At 45.5% G+C, this 17,203-nt stretch overlaps 1 protein-coding gene and 1 long non-coding RNA gene across 2 annotated transcripts in view; one reads left to right on the plus strand and one right to left on the minus strand.

Annotated features, from left to right (window-relative positions):
* Positions 1 to 17,203, plus strand: part of LOC309528843 — a 352,285-nt gene that overhangs the window by 232,682 nt on the left and 102,400 nt on the right. The gene's annotated exons all lie outside the window — the stretch shown is intronic.
* Positions 7,916 to 11,622, minus strand: LOC309528692 (putative CENPB DNA-binding domain-containing protein 1; the record flags this gene model as incomplete). Its single annotated transcript, XM_082216294.1, has 3 exons — positions 11,529 to 11,622; positions 10,804 to 11,410; positions 7,916 to 8,114 (listed from the first exon to the last, which is right to left on the minus strand). Exons 2-3 carry the CDS (start codon positions 11,382 to 11,384, stop codon positions 7,916 to 7,918), a joined length of 780 nt encoding a protein of 259 aa, XP_082072420.1. The 5' UTR covers positions 11,385 to 11,410; positions 11,529 to 11,622.

Here is a 17,203-nt window from a genome sequence, read left to right on the forward strand (position 1 = left end):
TGTTGACATATGCAGCTGTTCCCCCTCCAACTGCTTCCTGGAAGCAGGCAAGGCCTAGTGTGGGTGGCCAGGCAAGGCAAAAATGCGGACCAAGAAAGGGATGAGTGGATCTCAGCTGGCAGGGAAGTGGGTGGGGCAGGATCCTGCTGAGATTTTTAACCCAGCCTTTCTCCAGCAGCACCAAAGCTTCTTGGGACAGTGGTTAAAAGCATAAGCTACAGCAGGACATTCTGGTTTCGAACCTTAGGTCAGCCATGGGCCCATGCCATAGCTTTGACTAGGTCCTCTCTCTCTCAGCCTCAGTTCCCTCTCAGTGAAATGGGGATAAGAATTCTGATCTAACTTTTAAGGCTTTTGTAAGTGTTGTTGTGTTAATCCTGAGATGCATCAATCACATCCCCCCTCCCCACCCACAGCACCATAGTGTACATGAAACCTGATCAATAGTTCTCAAACTGGTCTATCAATGGGAGATCTTGACCAGCTGCAATGTTTAACACCACCTGACCTCAATAAACCCAGGACGGCTTCATAATAATGAAAAGTTCACTGTGCTAAATTGTCCATCGTTTGTGATAGCAGCAGTTGTTTTACTTCTGCATTCTGTATTACAGTTTTATAATGGAATAAGAATGGAAATATCTGTGCTTAGAGCATATTTCAAAGTAGCTGTACACCACAAGCGTATCACAAGATCAAGTGTTGGCCGCCAACTTTGGATGGCTTTGAAAGACCAATTCATATATGATAAAATTATCAATGGTTACGAGTCATGCATACCCTCCAACATTTCTCCAATGAAAATAGGGATGTCCTATTCTATTATTATTATTATTATTATTATTATTATTATTATTATTATTATTAATACTCCAGCCATCTGAGTGGGTTGCCCCAGTCACTCTGGCCAGCTTCCAACATATATAAAAACATACTAAAACTATACAAGGCTGTCTTCAGATGTCTTGTAAAGGTTGCATAGTTACTTAACTTTTTGGCTTGAGGTTTGCATAACTCAATACCCTCCAACATTTCTCCGATGAAAATGGGGATGTCCTAAGGAAAAGGGGGACATTCTCAGGTCAAATCAGAAACCGGGACGGACTCTGTAAATCTGGTACTGTCCCTGGAAAATAAGGACAGTCAGAGAGTGTGGTCATAATGGCTTAATATTGCCTCCATGATCAGAAGCAACATTCCCCTAAGACCAGACACTGGGGAGCAAGACCATTTCCCCAGCATCCTGTTTGTGGGCTTCCTGGGGGCATTCAGTGGGCTGCTTTGGGGAATAGGATGCTAGACCAGATGAGTCTGAGAAATCAGGGCTCCTTTTCTTATGTTCCTAACCAAGAGTAACCAGTGCATTGCCCTCAGAGGTTTTTTCCAGCTGGAACTTACTGGAACCTCCCAGGGGAGTGCCATTGCCATTATAAGAGAACAAGGGAGGCATTCATTGTGAGTTCTGGCACCTTTTTTCAAGAAAAATAGCACTGATTTCCCTCCAGTTACTGCTAGATTCTGACTCGCATCAGCCTCGGCCAGCATGGCCAATGGTCAAGGATGATGGGAGATGTAGTCCAACAACACCCAAAAGGCCACCCATTGAAGCTTGCCTGCTTAGCACTGACTGTGTAGTCATAGGACCTTGTAAAACAATAGGTTTTTTTTGCTAATGTAGTGTTTAAACCTCTAAGTAAATAGGGAAGGAACACCAGTTTATTAAGAAATTGGCTAAGGTGTGTTGGAGCATCTATATGGGAGCACTAGTTTGTTGTGTGGGGGCAAGGAGAGAGGGAGGTTGGCCCTGTGGAAGTGGAAGCGTCCCTAGTTATAAATGGATTGCATTTGTCTTCCTTTTGCAGTTGAAATGGAAATATCCTTGCTTTTGGAATAGGCACACACAATTAAGAGCCAACAATTTGTTTTTGTCTCAGTAGCTTACATAAACCTGGAAACAATATTATAGCCACTTATCCTGCATGGAATAGATCCCTGCTGGAAAATATTTTTTGTTTTGTTTTTACTAGTTATACCAAACCACTGTTAGCTGCAAAATGTCATGGATATGGTAAATAACATATTGAAGTAAATTTAAAAAGCTAGGCTTTGCTCGAACTATTGCAGCTTGCATGTGTTCTTTATCTCATGGCATGAGCTGACATGCCTCTCCGGGGGTAGTTATTGTGGTAGCAGGGAAGAGAAATCAGCACAGAGGGGAATCCAAAAGGCTCCTTGCATTTAACAATATTCCAGATACTGGGGAAATGTCCTTTACATTTTGTACATGCAAAAGCCTGGCTTGCATATTTAACTACATGTTTGTCTTGCCCTGCGTCTGAGGAGCTCACAGATTGTCCACCCCATCACCCCCACAACAACTCTTTGAGGTAAATTCCTTCCAGTAGCACCTTAAAGACCAACTAAGTTAGTTCTTGGTATGAGCTTTCGTGTGCATGCACACTTCTTCAGATATACACACGATGCATGCACACGAAAGCTCATACCAAGAACTAACTTGGGTGGTCTTTAAGGTGCTACTGGAAGGAATTTTTTTATTTTGACTATGGCAGACCAACACGGCTACCTATCTGTATCTGTGAGGTAAGTTAAACTGAACGAGAGCAAGAGCAGCCAGGGAGCACCAAGGCTAAGTGAGGATTTGCTCATCCTAGTCCATGGGTAGGCAAACTAAGGCCCGGGGCCCGGATCCGGCCCAACTGCCTACTGAATCCAGCCCGCGGACGGTCCAGGAATCAGTGTATTTTTTACATGAGTAGAATGTGTCCTTTTATTTTCAATGCATCTCTGGGTTGTTTGTGGGGCATAGGAATTCGTTCATCCCCCCCCCAAATATAGTCTGGCCCCCCACAAGGTCTGAAGGACAGTGAACCGGCCCCCTGCTGAAAAAGTTTGCTGACCCCTGTCCTAGTCACTATACCATCCAGGCCCTAAATCTTTACAATGTGAGGAAATAATTTATATTTATTGTGAACATTCACAGTAAGGGAAATGAGTTGTTCACCTGTGTGCATTTACTATAATTCCACTAAGCTGGCTTAAGAATGGTTGGATGGGATGAGGGAGATAAATGGCATTGCTAATTTTTTATTTTTATTTTTTTTTAAGGAGACACAGAAAAGAAACCGTGGAGACATTTCCTACCTCTGCTATTTTCACACCCCCACACCCCAAGCAGCAGGATTCGGAGGGAGATGTTCAAAAACCTTCTCATATTGGCCATGTGTCTAGTTCTTAGATGTCATACACATGGCAACCAATAAAAACCTTACACAGCTAGAAAAGATTGCATCCGTTTATTGAAGTTGAATTTTGTGCCACTTCCTCCCCACTCTTTTTTTGGGTTGGTTGACAGGACACGGTAAGCCAAACTATGGCTCACCAGGAGGAGCTCACAGCTGCTTCCTGGTCCTTTAATCTCATTACGACATGACAACAAATCCTAGATTTGTCTTTGTGTGCAAATGCGTGCTAGTGGTTGCAAATCCAAAGGCAGACCAGTGGTTAAATAGGTAAAGGGATCCCTGACCATTAGGTCCAGTTGCGAGCAACTCTGGGGTTGCGGCGCTCATCTCGCTTTATTGGCCGAGGGAGCCGGCATACACATAGCTGTCAATGTGTTTTTGCTGTCATTTGTCAAGGTTTGACGGTCAGATTGGTCAAAATGGTGAAATATAAGCTCCCATTTTTGTACATTGTATTCTGCACCTATTCAAGTCAGGGGTTTTGAATCTTCTGAAGTGTGGCTTTACTATTGTTGTTTTTAATTATCTAGAATGGGCTGCCCAGCATGCTCCCCTCCAGACATTTTGGACAACAACTCAGTCATCCCTGGCCTTTGGTCATGCTGCCTCAGGTTGATGGGAGTTGTGGCCCACGGCATCTGGAGGGGACCACCTGGAGGAGACCATGTTAGCTACTCTAGATCTAGAAGATAGGTAAAGGGACCCCTGACCGTTAGGTCCAGTCGCAGACTCTGGGGTTGTGGTGCTCATCTCGCTTTACTGGCCGAGGGAGCCGACATTTGTCTGCAGACAGTTTATCTGGGTCATGTGGCCAGCATGACTAAGCCGCTTCTGGCGAAACCAGAGCAGTGCACAGAAACGCCGTTTACCTTCCTGCCGGAGCGGTACCTATTTATCTACTTGCACTTTGACGTGCTTTCGAACTGCTAGGTTGGCAGGAGCAGAGACCAAGCAACAGGAGCTCACCCCGTCGCGGGGATTTGAACCGCCGACCTTCTGATCAGCAAGCCCTAGGCTCCGTGGTTTAACCCACAGCGCCACCCGCGTCCCTAGCTGTTAAATAGGGTTGCCATATTTTGAAGAGCAAAAAAGAGGACACATTTGCTGGGACACATTTGTAGGTGGGCCGGGGGGGAGGGGGGAGGAAGAAAAATAGTAGTAATAGTGTGTGTGCAGTAAAAGAGAAAAAGTGTATTGAAATACTTAATAACGGCAATTAAAAATGAAATGAAATGCCCTCCCCTCCAACATTTTGTGAGAAAAATTTGGGGCACCCCCCACTACCAGCCTATATCTCCATCACTCGCCCCTCCCTGCCACTAAGCCCTTCTTTGCCCACCTGCTCACCCCTTCCTCTCTCTTACCTTTGCTATCTTGGACCTCCTGCTCACGAGAAGCTGCATCTCCACTCAGCCGGCTGCCGGTGTCACAAACAAATGGTACAAAAATAAATATCTGGACATTTTGCCAAATTTTAAAAATCCGCCCAGATGGTGATTTTACCTCTGAAAAAAAGAGGACATGTCTGGGAAAATATGGACGTATGGCACCGTTAAATGCGAACCTGGTATTTGAAAAAGGTGTGCAAAACATGGTTAAAAACCATGATAAAGTCGCTTCTTTCTTCTCTGAATACAGTAACTGGCCCGAATATAAGCCGTACTTTTTTTTCCAAATTCCGACCGTGGAAAGTTAAAGTGCAGCTTTAATTCGTGACCTTACAAAAATTGGCTTTTCTGATATCGCTGCTGAAGAAGACATACAGTAAAATGGAAGAGTGTGAGTGCCTGCGGAATTTTAAGGGAGCGGCTTATATTTGGGTATTGTCTTTTTTTCTCTCCCCTAACCCTTTGAATTTTAAAGGTGCAGCCTATATTTGGGCCAATACGGCACCAATTGCTCACAATCGCAAGTGAGGAGACTGCTGTTGCATTCAGGGCCTGCTCACTGGCTTCCCATGGGCATCTCTGATTGGCCACTGTGAGAACAGGATGTTGGCCTGGATGAGCCATTGGCCTGATCCAGCAAGCTTCTTATGATGTTCACCTAACCCAGTGGTCAGCAAGGTTTACTGGACATGAGCCAGAGCACTCCCACAGAGATCGTCCGTGGGCATGACTGACACAGCGCGACGCCGGAAATCACTTCTGCGCATATCTGTGGCGCTAGAAATTGCGTCTGTGCATGCCCAGACGCCAAAAATCACACCTCTGCAATAGCAATTTCCGATGTCTGGACATGCGCAGGCGCGATTTCCAGTGCCGCTCGGCGAATCTCCACGCCGCGCCAGTTTAGTGCAGCGCGTGGGGGACTCGCCGAGCAGGCGGCTCAGTTCAGGGGCAGCTCGTGGGCCGGTAAAATGGTCTTCGTGGGCCACATCCGCCCATGGGCTGCACGTTGCCGACCCATGACCTAACCATAATGAAGCAACTTATCAAATTACGAATGAAAAGCACCTTACTCAAGCCGTGTAGCCAGTACTTTGTAAGGCTCATCTTACACCAGGAGTAACACTTAACCATTCTAGGTTATGTCTATCCTGTTATGGCAGCACAGCAGGGAAGAAATGTACAGCTGAGTTGTTTTTTTTTTGAAAAAAACGAAATGAGTGGGGGTAGAACAACAGTGCAGTGACGTAGCGTGGGTTCTCAGCACCCGGGGCAAGGCAAGTAATTTGCATCCCCTAACCCGTAGATTTTAGCACTCGAGTCTCTTCCGCGCCCCCCCAATGTTGCGCCAGGTGCACCCCCCACGCTACGCCACTGCTCCCACCACAAGTCTTCAGGACAGCCATCCGAAGGCTGGCGTGGGGAGAAGGTCTCTCCGCCCCACAGCCAGGCTTTGGAGGTGGTCCGAGGACAGTGGGGAAGACGCACTGCGCTTCCCCACTGTCCCGGAGATTTCCCTATGGACTTTCGTCTTGCGAAGGGCTGGCCAAACGCGCCCCCCAATGTTGCGCCCGGTGCGGCCGGCACCCCTGGCACCCCCCACGCTACGCCACTGCAACAGTGACATTTCTCACAGGACCCCACAGCATTTTGAAATATTTTTTACCAAGAAGGCTAGTACTGCTTTTGGACATAAGAAGTCTACAGTATCAGACCAACGAGGCCTTCTAGGCAGCGTCCAACCCGATGCCTTTACAGGTAGGAAACCTGCAAGCAGGATCCAGGCACAAGAGTACTTTTCCTCAGCTGTGGTTTGTAGGAACTGGTATTCAGCAACTGGCTAGTAGTCACCCATACCTCTCTCCTCTGTTAATTTGTCTAATTCTCTTTTAAACACAAGAAATACCAACAGTGGAAGATTGGCAGGTGAAGATGGTGGATTTTTCGGAGCTAGCAGACCTGACTGGAAGAGTCCGTGACCAGAAAGAGGAGGAGGAGTACCAGGATGAATGGATAAAATTTAAAGACTAAATATGTTAAATATGCTAAATATGTTAACTTAATTGGAAAAGCTTGCAAATATTAGATAGGCTTAGGATTTAAATATGTAAGGATACTAATTAAGATGTTTAAAGTTGGTTAGAAAGAATGAAAGATGTTAAGTGATCAAGTTAATTTTTTGAGAAGATTGATTTTGGAAAACTGTTAAAATGATATTCAATGAAATTCAACCAGGGGGATTTGAGGAAGTCACTTAATAATGTTATTAAGATTGGTTTAATTACAATTAGGATGGATGGATGTCTGTTTGTTTGTCTTAATTTTTTTTTTGGAAAATTAATTTAAAAAGTGAAAAAAAATTTTTTTTGTCTAATTGTCTTTTAAACCATCACTGACTCTTGTGAGAGTCACTTTTAAAAGTGCCCTGCAGTCTCTCAATGGGATTCTTACAAGTCTTGGACAAGGTAATAAGATTTATTTAATGATTTGGCAACAGACTGAAAGCCTACTCAGTCCTCAAGTCTTCTACTGCCGCAGCTTGTATATTCATCCTCAGTCAAAAAAAGAGGGGGGGGGAGCATTTGGTAGGGAAGTAGCTGCGGAATCAAAGCTGAAATCTGATTTGCAAATAAATGACAAGATTCCACACCACTGGATTTGGATAGAAACGCTCAACTTTGCCTCTTGCCCTCAAGCTGTTTTTATACACATTTGCAGTTACCCCTCCACCCCCCCCATGACATACATGCAAGAGACGACCTCTTTGTGAGGCAAGTGAAATATATCATAGGGAAAGTAGGAAGATAGAGGTGGTCCCTGCCTTAGCAAACAAAGCTGGCAAGTGCTCACCAAAGCTCCAGAGTGATCATTCCTCTTTATTTGAATAATAATAATACTAATCTTAAAAGATTAAGATACCTGTTGATAGAGAACATAGAATAACTTGGCTGAATGTGGTGATGAGTAGTACAGATTCAATTATCACTGCTGACACTGAATAAAATGTGCTTTTTTACATTTGCTGATTTCCATCATTGTCTCCTTTATGTGTCCTGGAGCTTCATCTTTTGTGGGATATGCAGGCGTTTGGAGCTGGTTTTGGCAAAGAAAAGTGGTATCTGGCTAGGGATTCGAAGTAGATTCGGAACTCCTGTGTCCTCTTTGGAGAGAAGAGGACTTTCTGGGTTTCCTGGGTTTATCCCAGAGCAGCAGACAAGCAAACCTCCCCCTTTCCTATTCATCAAGGTAACTGCTTCCATTACTTTATGAAGAATCTTTTCCACTGGCACAGGGGTTGCTGGATCCTCTTTGCCCATCTAATTCCACTTTCCTTTTTGTTGGTGAATTATTTTGGACCACACAAGACAGTAATCCCACAGCAATACCAAACCAGAACTGGCAACCACATTCAGAGACTGTGGACCTGCTTTCTCCCTCTCTTGACTTGCTGTCAACACGGCCACTTGAAAAAGACAACTGTGCAAAAAGACAACTGTGTGAAGCCTCACCCTTCAGGCAATAGCTCAATTCCAGTGGCTTGTTTCAACAAACCAACACAAACAAACAGTTGAGAGCTCTCTTGAAACCTCTGCTTTAAATGAAGACGCTGCTGCAAAATTTGCTGCTTGATTGCTAATTTTGTTTGTTTTATTCTCTGTGAGCTGCGAGCAGACTTTGGCTACAGGGCAGCCTATAAATTGTACGTATGTGAAATAAAATAAAGCATTATTTTTTAATATTTATTGTATGCATACCCTTCAGATAAAAACAGAGACATTTCTCACTCCCCACCAACTGACCCTCCTTGACCCCCAATTTTTGTGCCCCCCCCAGCATAGCATTTCCTATCAGAAGGAGAGCAAGTGCCACCACCACCACTAGAGCAACAACAACAGGACACAGCACACGCCCCCTCCACTGTCCGGAGATTTGGCAGATAAGAAAAGCACACACCAATAAATAAATTTAAGAAAGGGACAAGATTCGATGTTGACACACATCTAATATATTAGATTCCTTGTGCTCTGCTCCCCCAGGGCAGCCTGTCTTTGAATGCTGAGTGTTTGAACCCATCGGTTACATGTTAAAAGCTGGTTTGTGTCTTTCTTATGAGTGAAGGGCTCTATGACTGCTATTAGAGTTGTCATCTTCCATTTGGTTAGGCTCCTGTAATAAATAATAATAATAATAATAATAATAATAATAATGAAGATGATGATGATGATGCCTAACAGAAACAAAGCAGGTCACATATGATGCAGTGATAGAAAAAGTCTTCCTTGCTAAGTTTCTGCCTGCCATGTGGCACAGGAGTCCTGCCAGAATTGGGGGGGGGGGGAATGTTGGCAGCCGTACTGTACTTATGTAGTTTAAAGTCTACTCTTCCATTTCACAACAGACAAACCTGTTAGACCAGATCTTCTAATGATGCAAGCAAGCCTGACTATTAAAGGCAGCAGTGGAGCTTTGTCAGCTTTTGCCAGCTGGATGATGCAGGCCAGTGGTGGATAGACGCATCACTTGTTTAACAGAGGATGGCGATTGCAAGGAAGTGGAATAATTCCAGCCGGCCAGATTCACGATAAAACTCACCACCCAGCAAGGCTCAGCAAAGGCAGAGAAACACTCAGTATACTCTGAGTATTTCACACACACACTATTGACTGTATTTCAATAATAAGAAAATTAATTAATGAGTAAGGGGGGAAAGCTTCATGAACAATTGACCCCTATACAGTGGTGCCTCGCAAGACGAAATTAATTCGTTCTGCGAGTTTTTTCGTCTAGCGAATTTTTCGTCTTGCGAAGCACGGTTTCCCATAGGAATGCATTGAAAATCAATTAATGTGTTCCTATGGTCAAAAAAAGTCGAAACAAAGCCAAATTTGGTACAACAAGAGTTTATTAACTGCTCTTTAAGGTCACACATACTGCAAAGAGCATTTCAAAAATTGAAGGAACAATAAATTAAGTTTCTAAACATGACAGAAAAACATTTAAAAATCAACAAAGTGTACTGTACATACATTTTCTAAGACTCTGGGGGACCACTCGAAGAAGGTTCCTCTTCCACTCTTTGCTTCTTGCTGAAGAACCTGTCCATGGTCTGCTGCTTCATCCGCCTTTTCAGCAGCTCCCTGAAAGGCGACATGACCGTCGTATCAAAAGTGTTCGCATGGTCATGTGCCACGTACTTGTCAGGGTGGTGCCGCTGTGCAAAAGCCTGCACATCCTTCCACTTCTGGCAAATGTCCCTCAGTTCTTTGGAGGACAGCCGTTCCTCAGTTGCTTCCTCCTCTTCCAGCGAGGCCTGCTCCTGCACAGCCTCTGCCTGCAGTTCGACCAGCTCCTGGGTGGTCAGCTCGTGGTCGTGCTCCTCCACCAGCTCGCTGACATCCTCCTCTGTGACCTCCAGGCCCATGGTCCTCCCCAAGGCAACAATGTCCTGCACCACTGTTGACTCTGGTGCATCAGAGTCACTTGGTGCCACACAGTCCGGCCACAGGCTGCGCCAAGTGCAATTCAAATTTCTCTGGCTGATCCCGTTCCAGGCTGTGGTGATCATCTTCAAGCAGGTGACGATGTCGAAGTGGTCCTTCCAGAATTCCCACAGGGTGATTGTGGTGCAATCAGTCACCTCAAAGCATCGCCTGAAAAGCTCCTTGGTGTAGAGTTTTTTGAAATTGGCAATGACCTGCTGATCCATCGGCTGGAGCAGTGGCGTGGTGTTTGGCGGCAGGAACATGATGTTGATGAAGCTGAACTCCTCCAACAAGTCCTCCTCAAGGCCTTTAGGATGAGCAGGAGCATTGTCCATCAGAAGCAAAGCCTTCAGCGGCAGGTCGTTGTCCAGCAGGTACTGTTTGACAGCAGGGCCAAAAGCAAGATTGACCCAGTCCACAAACAGCACACGTGTGACCCAAGCCTTACTGTTGGATCGCCACATGACACTCAGCCGCTCCTTGTCGATCTTGTGTCTCTTGAAGGCCCGTGGGTTCTCCGAGTAGTACACTAGCAGGGGCTTGATCTTCAGGTCGGCGCTTGCGTTGGCACAGAAGAGCAGGGTCAGACGGTCCTTCATGGGCTTGTGGCCAGGCAACTTGGCCTCCTCCTGTGTGATGAAAGTCCTTTTGGGCATCCTCTTCCAAAACAATCCGGTCTCGTCGCAGTTGAAGAGCTGCTGTGGAACGTAGCCCTCCGTCTTCACAACCTCCAGGAACTCCACTGCAAAGTCTTCAGCCGCAGGAACATCAGAACTGGCAGCCTCTCCATGTCTGACCACGCTGTGGATTCCAGATCTTGCCTTGAACCAGTCAAACCAGCCTCTGCTTGCCTTGAAGACTTCTGGCTCGCCTGAGGTTCCTGGCTGTTGCCGGATGAGGTCTGCGTGCAAGGCCTTGGCCTTCTCACAAATCACGGCCTCAGTCACTGTGTCCCCTGCACGCTGCTTCTCTTCTAACCAGATGAGCAGCAACTTCTCGACCTCCTCCAGAACAGCTGGGCGGTTCTTCACGATCCTGGTGACTCCCTTGGCTGCATCAGTCGCAAGGATCTTCTCCCTCATCTTCAGGATGGTGCCGATGGTCGATGGGTTCCTGCCGTACTCCCTGGTGAGGTCTGTCACACGCATTCCACCGTCGTGCTTCCGGATGATCTCCTTCTTCATTTCCAGCGTCATCTTCTCTTTCTTCCTCTTGCCAGCCTCCGCAGCAGCAGTCTTCTTGGGTCCCATGGCAGCACAGCTCTTACCTTCGTAAACTCAGAAAAAGAAAAGAAAAAAAAATCAGCAATTAAAACCCAGAACCAAGTCCTTGAATTCCAAACACCCAACCCAAAATCCAAAAACCCCCCAAAAAGTTTTAAAAGTTTAACTTACGAAATGGCTGCAAATCACCAAAGTCTTCAAAATCCTCAAATGGCTGCAAAAGAAGTTTTGGAAAAGCTTTAAAAATCACCAAAGTCTTCAAAAACCTCAACTGTTTCCCCCAGCCACCCACCCACCACACAGAAACTGCAAACCCCTCCCCAACTGTTGCAAACCCCTCCCCCAACTGTTGCAAACCCCTCCCCAACTGCTCCCCCAGCCACCCACCACACAGAAATTCAAACTCAGATTTTTTTTAAAAAAAACAACATGGCCCGATGGTCACAGAAAATCATAAAAAATCAAAAAAACAAAAAACAAAAAACAAAAACAACCCACACAAGCTCCCAGATTCTTGCAAACCCCTCCCCAACTGTTCACCCAGCCACCCAGCACACAGAAATTCAAACCCAGATTTTTTTTTTAAATGGCCCAATGGTCACAGAAAATCATAAAAATTCAAAAAACCCCACACAAGCTCCCAGATTCTTGCAAACCCCTCCCCAACTGTTCCCCCCAGCCACCCAGCACACAGAAATTCAAACCCAGATTTTTTTTTTTAAATGGCCCAATGGTCACAGAAAATCATAAAAATTCAAAAAACCCCACACAAGCTCCCAGATTCTTGCAAACCCCTCCCCAACTGTTCCCACAGCCACCCAGCACACAGAAATTCAAACCCAGAATTTTTTTTTTTTTAAATGGCCCAATGGTCACAGAAAATCATAAAAATTAAAAAAAAAAAAACCCACACAAGCTCCCAGATTCTTGCAAACCCCTCCCCAACTGTTCCCCCAGCCACCCAGCACACAGAAATTCAAACCCAGAATTTTTTTTAAAAAACAACAACATGGCCCAATGGTCACAGAAAATCATAAAAATTCAAAAAAACAAACAAAAAAAAACCACACAAGCTCCCAGATTCTTGCAAACCCCTCCCCAGCTGTTCCCCCAGCCACCCACCACACAGAAATTCAAACCCATAATTTTTTTTTACAAAAACAGCAGTGCCCCAATGGTCACAAAAAATCATAAAAATGCAGAAAAAAACCACACAAGCTCCCAGATTCTTGCAAACCTCTCCCCAACACCAAGTCCTTGAATTCCAAACACCCCAACCCAAAATCCAAAAAGCCCCCAAAAAAGTTTCAAAAGTTTAACTTACCAAATGGCTGCAAAAGAAGTTTTGGAAAAGCTTCAAAAATTCAGCAAAGCCTTTAAAAAGCTCAAAAAGGCTACCACACCGCGTGCTATGTGTTGCTCCTCAAAGTCAAGTCGCAACTGCACCTCTTCAAGCAATGCACCCTGGGTATTAACGGTTTTACGAAAAAGGAAACAAACTTGCAAGACGTTTTCGTCTTGCGAAGCAAGCCCATAGGGAAATTCGTCTTGCGAAGCAACTCAAAAACGGAAAACTCTTTCGTCTAGCGAGTTTTTCGTTTTGCGAGGCATTCGTCTTGCGGGGCACCACTGTAATGTTTAAGTATAAAATAAAATGTTAAAATTTTGATTTTCTCAGCATTATAGTATTCAGTGTAGAATATACTAATTATTAGCTTACATTTGTTACGTAATGAGTGTTAATCTTATGATGAGCATCTTCAGTATAACAGTACACAATTGTAAATTGGAACAGTGAAGACAAATAAAGCAGAGCATTGTCCTTTAAAACTGGAATGTGATAGATTTTAGTCCAAGAAAGTTAGTTATGCTTAACTTACATTGATTTCAGTGGGACTTACCGGTAAGTCACAACTAAAATTTCCCATTACTTTCAAGACAAACTAAGCCTAACATTTTCCTGAACTGAGATTCCTATCTACAGGTAAATAAAAGCCCTTTCCTTGGTTAACAGTGCGTTTAATGAAAAGGAAAGGAGTCCTATCTATTGCATAATTTCAATAGTATCCAAGGAAGTAATAATAGAGAAGGGCATCAATTGTACAAGCTTGGCTTGCCTCATAATGGAAACACCTCCACAAGTTGCAGGGATTCAATTTTTAAGTTTTTAATGAGGTACCCGAAGTTTGAACTGAAAGTTCCTGCTGAACTTCCAGATCACATTCATCTGATCCATGGAACTTTCTTACACTCACTGGGCTTACGGCTCCAGAGTCTAAGGAGGAATAGTTTCTTGTATGAAAATCCAGCCTTCCTGATACACAGGCTCACAATGCCAGCCTGCTGCTTTGGTCTCCTCTCCCCATCACTTTCTTTCTTCCAGCCAAGAGGGGCAACTCCAGATATATACAAAACACACACATAAAAGAGAGAGAGAGAGAGAGAGAGAGAGAGAGAGAGAGAGAGTGTTGCTGGAGGAAGTTGCTGGGCAGGAAGGGGAGAAAGAAGAGGAGAGAAAGTTAAATGCTAAAGTGTTTGATGACAGAAATGGATGGCTGGATTTGTCAGAATTCCAGCCTTCACTCCGCAGTGTAGCTTTAAAGCTGCCACCTTCACAACAGCAGTTCTGAGATGCCACATTTAGACCAGCCGCTGGATTGTCAGGCTGTCTCTCTCTTTTAAACTATTTCAGTGTAGGCTGAGCGAAGGGATAATTTATTGTCCATGTTAACGATCTAGTCACAATGGAGACAACCATTTGCAGCCCTGTAGCATGATCACATGCTGAAAAAAGGGGAAGAAAGAAAGAAACCCCTGGCTAAAGTCACTGTTGCAGGGTGATTTACTTAAAGCCCACTTTCATTCACGCCTCAGCCTGTTTGCCTTCCCTGTGCCTGTGGAGCAGTTGAGCACGATTCCCCTTCACCATCCATGGAGAGTGAATGGGATTGCTTTAAAAAGCAGCTTGATTCTTCCAGAAAGGAAGGAGATGAATTGAGCATATGATCCTCCATAAACGTAAAGGGACCCCTGACAGTTAAGTCCAGTCACGAATGACTCTGGGGTTGTGGCGCTCATCTCGCTTTACAAGCCGAGGGAGCCGACGTTTGTCCGCAGACAGTTTTTCCTGGTTATGTGGCCAGCATGACTAAGCCGCTTCTGGCGCAACGGAACACTGACACCAGAGCAGCACAAGGAAATGCCGTTTACCTTCCCGCCGGAGTGGTACCTATTTATCTACTTGCACTGGCATGCTTTCGAACTGCTAGGTTGGCAGGAACCAAGCAACGAGAGCTCACCCGTTGTGGGGATTCGAACCACCGACCTTTTGACTGGCAAGCCCAGGGCTCGGTGGTTTAGACCACAGCACCACCCGCATCCCATACAATCCTCCACACGGAGCACCCACTACATTTGGTATGGGACAGGGGGGGAAAGGTACATGCCGATTACAAATTGGATTACTGGCCTTGTTACAAGCAGGCACTGCTAGTATCCAGGAACATTTATGGTCAGCTAGCACTTGACACAGATCGTTACTTTAGGGGTGCCGCAGGAGGTGCTGCTTCCAAGTTTAAACTCAGCTGCTACATTTATTCTTTGGACTAGCAATCCAGTGAAGCTACATGCACCCATGAAGCTAAACTTAATGGCTTTCTTCAAGTTCAGAAAAGCTTACGGAGGCTAGGTCTACCGCCGGTTCTTACCATAGGTATGTAGAATCTCCTTGTACCAAGGTAGTTTACCTCTAGCTATCAGAAGTTTGCAAATAGGATAGTCACCAGTGTTGGTGTTGACCTTTAAAGCCCTAAACAGCCTTGGCCCAGTATACCTAAAGGAGCGTCTCCACCCCCATCATTCTGCCTGGACGCTGAGGTCCAGTGCCGAGGGCCTTCGGGCGGTTCCCTCACTCTTGAGAAGCAAAGCTACGGGGAACCAGGCAGAGGGCCTTCTCGGTAGAAGCACCTGCCCTGTGAAACGCCCTTCCATCAGATGTCAAAGAGATAAACAACTACCTGACATTTAGAAAACATCTGAAGGCAGCCCTGTTTAGGGAAGTTTTCAATGTGTGACATTTTGATGTATTCTTAATCTTTGTTGGAAGCCGCCCAGAGTGGCTGGGGAAACCCAGCCAGATGGGTGGGGTACAAATAATAAATTTTTATTATTATTATTATGTCAGGAAAAAGCAGCAATGCAAGAGCGAGCTGCAAGTTGCTGGAATGCAAAACAGGATGTTGATGTTTGGGACTGTACCATGAGAACAAAGGGGCAGTCTATTCACTGTGCTGAGCACCGGATGTTAGCTCAGAGTGTCATCTGACCTGTACTGGAAGTACAGGGGTGGAGTTTCTCTCTCTACTGTTGGAGACTGGAGAGTGCAGACGTGTTTCTCTGTACTGCTGCAATGACAGAAATAAAGACATGTAGATTTCTGTCTGTCTCTTTCCCCCTCCCTGAGGGAAGCAGGGAGGAGGGAGGAGAGGTGTGTCCCTCTCACGCTGAGTGGGATCGCCGATAGTGACCTTGCCTGTATCCTGCCGGGAGACGCAGATGGGGAGGTCAACAAGGATCTCAAGCCGAATGCCTGGAGTGTGGCCAGTTACCTCTGATTGCGGCCTGAGAATCCGACAATTATTACCCTTTTGTGAATATACAGAGACTTCTAACTGGCCACCTTTAGAGACCAAGTCCTTGAATATATGGATTCTTAGTCTGATCTAGAGGTGCTAAGCCAAGGCTCAGATATTAGTTTTTGGCATTTGATAATGCTAAACCCCAAACAAGACATCAGCATTAGAAGTCCCTGAATTCTCCTCCACTCTGAATTAAAACTTTGTCTGAAGAATTAGCTAAAGTTGGAGCTGGATGACAAAAGAGCACCTGTGCAGACTACCACATGGAGTGAAGGTCGACTCTTGCTCCCCAGCCTGAGGCCACATCCTCACTGTGCATGTAAAGCGCTATCATGCTACTTTAACAGTCATGGCTTCTGCCACAGAATTCTGGGACCTGCAGTATGTTAAGTGTACTGAGAGTTGTTAGGAGATCTCTATCTCCCTTACAGAACCAGTCTCCAGAATTCCATGGAAATAAAGACTGATGGTTAGGCCACTTAAAGAATTGTAGCTCAGTGAAATAGGCGTCCCCTAGCAACTCTCACCACCCTTAACAAACTACAGTTCCCAGGATTGTTTGGGGAAAGCCATGACTTAAAAGTGATATGTTGTTGTTGTTTAGTCGTTTAGTTGTGTCCGACTCTTCATGACCCCCTGGACCGGAGCACACCAGGCACTCCTGTCTTCCACTGCCTCCCACAGTTTGGTCAAACCCATGCTGGTAGCTTCGAGAACACTGTCCCACCATCTTGAGAGCCAGTGTGGTGTAGTGGTTAAGAGCGGTAGTCACGTAATCTGGGAAACCGGGTTCGCGTCTCCGCTCCTCCACATGTAGCTGCTGGGTGACCTTGGGCCAGTCACACTTCTCTGAAGTCTCTCAGCCCCACTCACCTCACAGAGTGTTTGTTGTGGGGGAGGAAGGGAAAGGAGAATGTTAGCCGCTTTGAAACTCCTGAAGGGGAGTGAAAGGCGGGATATCAAATCCAAACTCTTCTTCTTCTTGTCCTGTGTCGTCCCCCTCTCCTTTCCCAACATCAGGGTCTTTTCCAGGGAGTCTTCTCATGAGGTGGCCAAAGTACTGGAGCCTCAGCTTCACGATCTGTCCTTCCAGTGAGCACTCGGGGCTGATTTCCTTCAGAATGGATAGGTTTGATCTTCTTGGAGTCCATGGGACTCTCAAGAGTCTCCTTCAGCACCATAATTCAAAAGTGATATAGTGGTTGTTTA

The sequence above is a fragment of the Podarcis vaucheri genome (assembly GCF_965113315.1).
Source record: "Podarcis vaucheri genome assembly, chromosome: 3".
Taxonomy (NCBI): Eukaryota; Metazoa; Chordata; class Lepidosauria; order Squamata; family Lacertidae; genus Podarcis; species Podarcis vaucheri.